This window comes from Alosa sapidissima, chromosome 21 (assembly GCF_018492685.1).
Source record: "Alosa sapidissima isolate fAloSap1 chromosome 21, fAloSap1.pri, whole genome shotgun sequence".
Lineage (NCBI taxonomy): Eukaryota > Metazoa > Chordata > Actinopteri > Clupeiformes > Clupeidae > Alosa > Alosa sapidissima.
The window spans coordinates 19,954,959-19,965,895 of NC_055977.1; the positions used below are offsets into that span (position 1 = coordinate 19,954,959).

The 10,937-nt window shown below is 45.9% G+C and overlaps 1 protein-coding gene across 1 annotated transcript in view; it reads right to left on the minus strand.

Moving 5' to 3' along the window:
- Positions 1-2,071: 2,071 nt before the first annotated feature.
- Positions 2,072-10,937, minus strand: part of pvrl2l (PVR cell adhesion molecule related 2 like) — an 85,166-nt gene continuing 76,300 nt past the window's right edge. Inside the window, exons 7-10 of the mRNA XM_042075711.1 lie at positions 9,723-9,858; positions 9,324-9,381; positions 8,655-8,735; positions 2,072-5,289 (exon numbers count right to left, since the gene is read on the minus strand). Of these exons, the coding sequence (XP_041931645.1) occupies positions 5,086-5,289; positions 8,655-8,735; positions 9,324-9,381; positions 9,723-9,858 (479 nt within the window). The 3' untranslated portion in view covers positions 2,072-5,085. The remainder of the gene's footprint in view (positions 5,290-8,654; positions 8,736-9,323; positions 9,382-9,722; positions 9,859-10,937) is intronic.

Below are 10,937 nucleotides of genomic sequence, written 5' to 3' on the forward strand. Positions count from 1 at the left end.
AAGAGACTTAGCCAGAGTTCTTTAGACTTCTCCCCTGCTATTCTAATAACCATAAAAATGGATGCTCATGATTTTATGTATTGGGACTTGCTTGGATTTGTTGTTGTATCCATTTAGACAGCTTGTGTGTGTGTGTGCGTGTGTGCGCGCGTGTGTGTGTACCACCAGCAGAGGGCACTCTTCTCTATCGTTCATGTTCTCTCTCTCTCTCTATATATAATTTTATATATTTTTTTTTTTTTACTGTTTTCCCATGGGCATTTCATCCTCTTTCCTCCTCACTTAAGACACTCTCTCCATCATTTACCCTCCATCCCCATGAGGTCTTTCCTCTATCCTTCATCCACCCATCAATCCGTCCCTCCCCCCCCTCTTCCTCCTCCTCCTCCTCCTCCTCCTCCTTCTCCATCGCCTGATCAGATTGAGCAGTCAAAGGTTAAACTGTGAGCGTAAGGATTCCTCCCTCCTCCGTCTCTGATCGCACATTATGATGATAAACATTTAATCACCCTTCCATACCCATCTTCAGCCCACCCCCATTCCGCCTTCCGTCACTTCCTTGTGCATCGGCATGCTGATGTGACCGCTCGTGACACCCAGCAATCTTCCCGCTCACAAAGCATCTCATCAAGGGAGGGCCCCGGGATCCGAATCATTAATTAAGCAAGGGGCTAACGAATGAGTGGTGACAGGTCTCCAAAGAGGCTTTGTCACAAATGGCCAGGGATTCCTCAGGAGAAGAAGCAATAGGGCCACTGTGGTTATAGCCATGCAGGCTAAACTCCTGCTGGCTAAACACACACACACACACACACACACACACAAACACACATACAAAGGTTAAACAAAAATACACCAAATGGCTGCACTCCAATTTCCTCTGGACTGATATATTAAACACCCCCCTCCCCTTTCTTCCATTTGAGACTCCCAGATGTGCTGCTTATCGAGGTTCATCCAGGTATTTGAAGATCTTAAGCTGTGACCATCAATCAGAATCAGCCTCAGATCTCTTATGGCTTGTGGGAGTTTCTTAGCGTGCTAATTAGGAGATGATATCCAGCCATTGCCGCATGCCTACATCAAACAGCAGGCGAAGGAGAGAGAGAGGCCATGGAGGTCTTTTTTTTGGCAGCCATGCCAATTTGACTCTGAAGTACGTCAGCGTGCGATGACTCTGACAGGCCGTCTTCCTGTCTTCCCTGAGCTGGCTGAGTCCCTTAGGGTTAGTGGCGAAGGATGAGAAACAATACGATGGATCTAAAGAATTGATCCGTGTGTTGTGACAGGCATAAGGCCGCTTTTACAGTGAGGAAATAGGGGGGAAGTGCACGATACGAATACTTGCAGTTACATCAGAGCCGTTCTACATGACCTCAATACTAACTCTGACCTTAGAAGAAACGTAGGCCTAAACTCCCCAAACACTGTGTCCAAACAAAGGCACTGGGAATGTCAACAGGAACTGTGGGGTGGCTAAAAGGTTGTGGAAACAGCACTGTCTTATCAAGACTTATGTTGTCAAAACATAACCTCTCAAAATTTCAGACCAGGAACTTCATGCATGAACAGACATGCATACAAGGATGTTGGCAAGATGCCGATATAAAATATGTCCCATTATTTTATATCGGCATCTTGCCAATATCCTTGTATGCATGTCTGTTCATGCCTGCCCCTTGAAGAAACACTATAGTTTATTTTCCCTCCCAATTACAGCTTTAAACTCATTTTGATGGTACACAAATTCATAATAGGGAGAATGGCATCTGTTATTGCCACTGCATGCCCAGAACACCCGGTATTGCACAGTGCAACTTTGGTGTACAGTGTAGGAACATGATAAGTTTTAATAATAATGATAATAATAATAATAATAATAATAATAAAAGTTCAAAGTTTTTTGATCAAAGTATCAAAGTATTTAGTTGCTTTTCAACACACTGGCTACCCTTTCAGCATATTTTTTAAAGTGCAGGGTTCCACATAAGTCCATTGGACTGCCCTGCACATTGGAAAAAGACAGTATGTAAATACAAATACTTTTGAAGTGACCAAAAGGGAGATCAGATTTGGCTTACACATTTTTATTGGACAACACCATGATCAGTCAATAAAACAGAACACGTTTGTTTTCAAAATGCGTACAAAACAAATGATCAATCAGAAATAAACATAGCAAAATCAAACATAAAAAAACGTTAAAAAAAATACAATCACAATGATCTCCAGTGTCTGGCATTTGCCACGCAGTCTAAGCATAACCTCAACCTTTGTAAAATTGAAGAGAATATGCAATGCGTTATTTCAAGAGCTAAAAATAAAGGTGACCAAGGCACGTTTGGTTGTTGACACTGAAGCAGCGAAGCACAATCTGACGAGGTGAGAGAGAACCAATATCGGCCGGTGTTATCTAATAATCACAGTTTGTGTATTTGGCATCAGAACATAAAACCTCATGGAATCATAAACCAGGGACGCGCAATGCCTTATTAAACTGCTATTAAATTAATTTTGTTCAAGACTTATAACATGGTTTCAGCAACTCAATATAAGCAATGCAAGGTACGGATCAAGCAGGTAGCCGACAATACCCTTAATCATTATTTTCTTTGTCACAAATGATTGTCGTTGAAACTTGTCTGGATATTGGTACAGTAATACATTATATCCACTTTTGGATCACAAACGTATACTCATAACAGCATGGAACAATATATATAGCCTATAGTACATCTCAACAAAAAAAAAATACATCTTTAAAATAGAATATCACAGTTCAAAATAAGGGAAAGGATAGAAATATAACTTATTCCCTTTGACCATTTTTAGGGTGTGTGTGCAATGCGGTGATTGTCTGATACTGCCGTCTGATGGGAGCAGACCCATCCAACGTGTTTTTTATGCAAGCGCTGGGATCACTGTGCACTGTGCAGCATGCAGACTTTTGACAGCCCCATAAAAGGAGAATATACTAGTGATTAAAAATAATGTTATAGCATGTGCGTGCATCGTGTGTGGTACAGAGAGAGAGAGAGAGAGAGAGAGAGAGAGAGAATGTCAAGCCATGCGTGTGATGAGTATATCAATTGTGCTATAGGTCAGCTGTCTAGTCCTACAGTTATCTGTGAGATGTTTTGGTGGAATTACTTGCTGATATATTCATCTCATCTACTGGTCTCCATTCATCCATTCATCCTTCTCTCCATCTATCTGTCCAGCCAGTCTATTTATCCATCTACCTATCTATCTATATCTCACACTACCAATGTGTAGACAACGTGTGATCCCATCAGTCTATCTATTATCTTACATATTCACTCTTGTAGCCCACCACACTTCCATTCACTCATGCATCCTATCACCTATATATCTGTACATCAGTATGTGCCACAACAGACCTGACATCAGTACATCAGTATGTGCCATATTAGATGGCCTCCTCTATGACCCACTTGTTCATTCAGAGAAGCCAGACCCTACAGTTCAACAAGATCAATACTTCAGTGGGTCCCCCCCCCCCCCCCCCACCCGCTCATCGTCTGACCTGTCGCTGGACACATGGGGAGACTCTCCTGTCTAAATTTAGCTTGACTCCAACTTGTACTCGAGCACAATTGAGCGAAAGAGCATGAAAGCGTGGCATGGGGAAGAGAAGCGCGTGCTAACTGATCTACGGGTCTATATGAGAGGACATGTTCCATTCGATGTAAACAAGATTCAACACTGCCAATTCTATTGCTCCCTCAAAAGAAAGAAAGAAAATTAGAAAAAAATTGATCACCTCTTGAATGACTGACATTTTTTTTTTTTGTTCCCGACAACTTTTTTTTTGTTGTTGTTGTTATTGTTGTTCCCTCGTTTGTGCTTTGACTGCAATAGAGAGAGGCGGAGATGAAGAGAACAAAACAAAGAAAGAGATACCACAGAGCCCATGGACAATGGCAGATGCATCCACATTTTAGTTCTTTTCTTTAAAAAGCCATCAATCATGCCATGCATATTATATAGAATTGAAGTCCAAGTCATTTTCATACTGAAAACATCAGCATACAACCAGAATATACCCGTTGAAATAAAAAGCACACTTTTTTTTTTCATTTCATACAACAATGGCATTGTTATTTTTGTTTAATTTTGTTGGTGTGTTTTTCTACACTCTGTGCACATATGTACCTGACAATATATATTACTTCTTATTAGTATTTACAAAACGTGTCATTTAATACCCTCCCATGTTTAGCTGGGTAACTCAAAAGAATAAAACAATTTGGTTATGCTGCCCCATCACCCAAAAGACAAAAACGAACAATTCTAATATTCCCAAATAAGAACGCTTAATAAAATGCGGAAAGGCTCAGCATACACTGCTTTGATATCGCTTTGATGTCAGTCGAGAGGGTTCTTATGCACTGTATCTCTTGTTGTTGAGTGCATAGGTTTTCACAACGACCTCTTATCATCGTTACGCCTCTCTGTATATGCTGTGCGCTCTCACCATCTAGTATACACTTATACCGCAGAACACTTTACATTAAAACTCGCAGCCGTTATGGTCTCTTATGATTGGGCAGGAATAATTGACCGTGTGCTTTGCCATATGTGATGTGTGTGTGTAAACCCTTATTAGAAGTTGTACAGTTTGTCGACAATAAATCCACACTCAGTATTGTCAACTCTTGGCATTCAGCGTATGCCACAAGCCAGAGAGACAGGCCTTGCTCGCAGGCACCATCAGGGATTGATACTTAACTTCGGGGGGGAAATTGCAATGAACCATTCAAGCTGTCCCATGTTTTGCATTGGTTTCACGTTTAGCTGAGTGGAGATGGTGGGAGAGTTGGCAATACTGAATGGAAGGGTTGGACAGCATCAGAGAGGGGGGGAAAGGGGGGGCGGATAATGGCAGTAGGGTGGGGTGGGGATTGGGTAGGAGGAGGGTCTGAGTCCACAGTTGTAACTGGCCCCTGCACAGTCGTGGTAGGCACAGGGCAATGTGGGCACATCTCGGAGCTTGAGTTGGGGGGGTGGGGGGGCAGGGGTCAGGGGGTGGCAGTGTGTTGGGGGTGCCCCCCGTGGACCGCTCTACACCAGCATGGGCTCGGACATGAAGCTCTCGCCACGCGCCACTGTAGCTCCGCTGTTGGGCAGTGGCGGCTCCGGGGCCTCGGGGTAGGAGTCGTCGGCCGTGGCATGGTTATCAGCGGGCATGTGGGTTGCCGAGCTGTCCCACAATGCTGGCCCGCTGCCATTGGCTGGGGCTCCATCTTGGCCCTCATCATCCAGATCCTGCAAAAGAGACAGAGAAAGCACAAACTTAAGCCTGCTGTGTTCGCAGATCAGCTCTGACATACACCTAGAACTTAGGTCAGAACACAATCGGTGGCTACCATCAGGGCAGTTCAGAGATCAAATTCCAACAACTGTCTGAAAATGGCGATACAGAAACAACGCATCGAATTGTTGCTCTCTGTTCACTTCTAACACAACAGATCACTATTCATCACTATTATGTGAGGAGGAGCAGGTCTCAGATCAGTTATAGCTCAGCAGAGACGAGCAATGTCTCTTGGTGATACAGGATGAGGAGGTGCATATTTCAGTTCAGCTCTAACATAACAAAGACAAACAGCCTTTCACGACAGCAAGATGAAGAACAGTAGGTCTCAGTTCGGTTGTAACACGACAGGGCCTGACAGTCTCTCCAGACTGTAAGATGAGCAGGGGCAGGTCTGCAATCAGCCACCGCCCGCCTCCTGCCTGTCTGCTGGTGACAGACTCGGGCTGCGCTCCGCAGCGGGGGAGGCCTGGTAATTGGCTGTACGGTTATCAGCGGAGATGAAATAACTGGCTCATCACGTTAATCTCCCTCGAACACCGCCCCCACCCCATCCCCCCACATCCCGCCCCCCCCACCAAACACCCCAACCCAATCAGTGGAGCTAGCGGTGGAGACGGCACAGTCCACCGCACCCATTCGAAGGCCATATCATTCCCATGGTTCACATGATTCACAGTTCATGTGATCCCTGTGAGTCATGCACCACTGCCCTTTTCTCACGCCGGAGATCCTCATTGAATGCCCCCTGTCCCTCTCAAGTACACATCTCCGCATCACTGTATGCCGTATGCACACAGTGTACATACACGCACTCACGCACACACACACACACACACACACACCCACACACACATGTCCCCCACTCAGTTTTCTTTTAAAACGCACTTTGTTGCTTGGGGCAACGCAATTCATAACAGGAACACGCAGGCGGGAGAATTATGCATCTCCACCGAGGCTACGTCCACCTCCACCTCCTTCGCACGCCTGACGCAAACACGTGGGCATGTGTGTATGATAATCAGCACCCTTCCTTTAAGTGGCGCTCGGCGAAGCCCGCTGCGATCGAAAATGGCATAATTGTCGACAGCGCGCATACTGTAAATGCAATGCAATTAGAGGAACGTGGACAGACAAGGCGGTCTTGAGAACTCAATCCGCCGCACGACGCAGCCAGCGAGAAGAGAAGCAACAGCTACGCTGCCACTAGACTTTGATTGGCGTGCCATTGTTGTGGAGGGGGTGGCCTTGCGAAAGTGGCTAGAGCGGCAGCATAGCGAACACGAGCTTGTTTGCAGATTGAATAATGAGCATGAAGTGTCTTGACTTGTACTCTCAAAAGCAAACAGAGGGCGATCCACACAGCCGGCGTAAAATCAATTAATGGCCATTTTAGCGAAGAGGTTACCGTAACACTGGCGGAAACTGAGCTCTCTCTCTCTCTCTCTCTCTCTCTCAGCACTTCAGAGCACGTTGAAACTTTCCAAACAACTGGGGCAAAGACAAAAACACCCACGTGGTGTAGTAGACTGTAGAGATGCTGGTGACAGCATTGATGAAAAATGTCACAGAAAGCGAGAACCTCCATCTCAGGTGTTAATTAATAACTGAGATGTAAAGTCCCTTGGATCACAGTTAGTCTGTGTATAGATTTAGACTGAACTCCACCTTCACACACACACACACACACACACACACACACACACACACACACACACACACACACACACACACAGTAGTACGTGTTGGCAACAATACCTCAAGCAGCATCACACTGAGCACAGGGGCCCCCCAAGGCTGCGTGCTCAGTCCGCTGCTCTTCACCCTGCTGACACATGACTGCACTGCAACCTACAGCAACAATCACATAGTGAAATTTGCTGACGACACAACTCTGGTGGGTCTCATCACCAAGGGCGACGAGACTCAATACAGGTTGGAGGTCGACCATTTGACCACATGGTGCAGGGACAACAACCTCCTGCTGAACGTCAGCAAGACCAAAGAGATTGTTGTTGACTTCCGGAGAGGTCACACCCAACACCTGCCACTGACCATCGACGGTGCTGTGGTGGAGAGAGCGAGCAGCACCAAATTCCTGGGGGTGCACATCAGTGAAGACCTCTCCTGGACCACCAACACTGCATCACTGGCGAAGAGAGCTCAGCGCCGCCTGTACTTCCTGCGGAAACTCAGGCGAGCAAGTGCTCCACCAGCCATCATGACCACATTCTACCGAGGCACCATTGAGAGCATCCTCTCCAGCTGTATCGCTGTGTGGGGCGGAAGCTGCACTGAATACAACAGGAAAGCCCTGCAGCGCATAGTGAACACAGCTGGAAGGATTATTGGTGCTTCACTCCCCTCCCTGAAGGACAGTTACACCACCCACCTCACCCGCAAGGCGACCAAAATTGGGAGTGATGCAAGTCACCCCGCTCACAATCTGTTTGATCTACTGCCCTCTGGGAAGAGGTACAGAAGCCTGCGCTCCCGCACTACCAGACTCACCAACAGCTTCATACACCAAGCTCCTCTCCCCCCTCCACCCTCAGCTACATAACATCCTGGACATTGGACCCACAATGGCTGCCTGCACTACTCCACTTGCACACTTGTACACTTTAAAACTTGTTGTTGTTGTCCTGAAAACACAACACTTCAGCTGCTCTTACATAACTTGCACCACTATGCCACTTTCTTTCTTACTTAGGTCAAACAGAACTACCCAAGCCTTTTATTGGCCTGACTTTGCACTAGTATTTTATTGACTGTCTATGCACAATTTCAACCAAATTTTGCTGCTCTTATTTTTTCATTATTATATGTGCCCTCTTATTTACTTATTTACTTACTTTTTTGTTTACTTGAATGTTATGTTTGTCTGTGGACTTAAATTGGTAAAATATGTCTTGTCTTCACCGTGAGATAGTGAGAAACGTAATTTCGATCTCTTTGTATGTCTGGAACATGTGAAGAAATTGACAATAAAGCTGACTTTGACTTTGACACACACACTTACAGTAAATACAGACCATGAAGTATTTTCTAGACCAAGACAGAAGGTTTTTACATCCTAATAATATACATTTCATGTAGGAGATGTGCACAATTACAAATTATGCTAATAAGCACACAATTACAGCTTGCTGCATGAACACCACTTTCTTTTCTGCATGCTACTGAATGGTGTACTATACTTACTAAGATTATTGTTATTTTAGGTCATTATTGTACAGAGGGAGAGACTGGGCACACAGATTGCATTACAAAAGGTGAAATGTCAGAGTTCAGATGTCGAAGCAGGGGTGCTTACAGTAATGGGCTCGCCGCCGGTCTCGTAGTAGATGTGACTGAGTGGCTGTGTCTCTGTCGATGGGTTGTGGGGCTTATTCAGCTGAAAGCACAGAGAGGGGACAGTGTTACACACAAACAAAGTGACACACACACATTCACACACACACACACACACGAGTGCATCTGCAAACACACACCCACACACCACACCAACACGCTTACATGAGTACACATTAACCCCATTTTAACCCCAAAGCCTGAGGCTCCTTGCCATTAAAAAATGAGAGCAGAATACATTTCCTTCTTCATCTCTCTCTCTCTCTCTCTCTCTCTCTCTCTCTCCCCCACTCACTTTCTCCTATTTTTCCCCTACTCCCCCATTTCATGCAAAAACCCCTCACGCTCTGCTTCATGATTCCGAGCGAATCCGGCAAACTGCTGCTGCTTGAGCAAGCCTTGCTACAGTATTCATTCTTTTTCTTTTAACGTCTCTTGGGAACACAAGCTAAATACATTTATATGCAGAGTTGTTGTTTTAAATGTGACAGCTTCACAATCTATGCACACACCACAAAAAACGATCTGAAAACCCATGACAAGCAAGCAGTCAGTCAGACAAACAGTCAGACAGACAGACAGACAGACAAGCAAGCAACACAGACAGACAGATGGATAGACAGACACTCACCATCTCCGTAGAACTGCCCATCTTGACAGGAGGAGGGGGCTTGTGCTTTGGGGGAGCACTGATTGGATGAGAGAAGAAGAAAAAGTCATTACCTGTTTTCATAAGCATCTCCTCTTACTGGCACTATACATATTAATAAAAACCTTTCGAAGAGATGGAGAAAAAACAGAGATGAATATTAATATCATCAAAGTAAAAAGTGCCTGCTTCATTGGAGTGGGTGTGTTGAGTGTATTATTAAGCACAGTATAGGTTCATGTACAATGCGTACGGTGTACTGTATGTGTTTGTGCGTGTGTGTGTGTGTGTGTGTGTGTGTGTGTGTGTGTGTGCACGCACTGTGACACACACACACACACACACACACACACAGACTTAAAACACTTGAGCTAGTCTTACTCGTCATTCTCAGCGTTGAGCTGGCGCTTGCGGAGCAGGAAGATGAGAGCTCCAATTAGGCACAGAAAGATGACCACTCCAATGATGCCGCCGATGATGGCCCCTGCAGCACTACCTCTAGGTGGCTTACGCTTCTCTGTGAAAGAGACAGAAAGAGACAGAGAGGAAGGGAGGAAGGGAGGGAGGGAGGGAGGGATGGAGGGGGTGGTGGAGGAGAGGAGAAAATGAGATAATTAAATGAAATGAACTTCATTAAAAAAAGATCAATCAGTCGTGCAGTCATAAAAGCAAAAAGCCTGCACTTCCTCATCAGTGCCCTTGAGTGTGTGTCAGTGGCATCTTTGTGTTTGGGAGTCTGGGCGTGATGTTGGCACGCGTTACTGCGGGGACTACAGACAATAAACGCAAGAAAAGAGAGAGAGAATTTCCTCTCCCCTCATCTGACACATGGGGGTGAGTGAGTGAGGTGGGGGGAGGTGAGGTGATTGGGGGTGTGGGGGATATAGGGGGGGTTCTCTCTAGCAGGTTAGCACAGCGCTGGCGCCAGACAGCGCTCGCTAAAATTAGCCTCCCCGCTGCCTTGGTGAGAGGCGGATCATATGCTGATTATAGAGCGTGAGGCTCAACGCCTTATTTTTAATCTGCTGCTGCTGCTGCTGTTCTATGTGTTGCTACTGATGCTGCTGCTGCCGCTGCTGCCGCTACTGTCACTGGGATGCTGCAGTTCCGCGGCTCACAAGTGGGGGAGCTGTGGTAACTTGAAAAAGGACCATCGGAAAGTGAAGCGCAATCGGAGCTAGTCGCTGAGTGACGCTAGGCTCACCAAGTGCCACTCCCTTGGGTTAAATGAGTGGGAGAACAGCCCTTGCGCACAGGCACAGGGAGGAAAACACACACAGGCACACACTCACACACACACACACACACACAGTATTTTTAGTGTCTCGGCTCATTTCCATGGCAAAAATCTCCTTGCTGGCATTAACAGTGTTTTCTCAATGCCTCCCTTTCCTCTCTCTTTCATAACACATCAGCAGGTGGTGTCTGTCTGTCCCCCTAACCTTCACTCCCGCGCCATCCATCGTTCAAACACTCGGTCTCTCTCTCTCACACACACACAACCACACACACAGTCTCCATCTCTTTGCTCTAGTTCTCTCTCTCTCACACACACACACACACACACACACACACACACACACACACTCACTCACA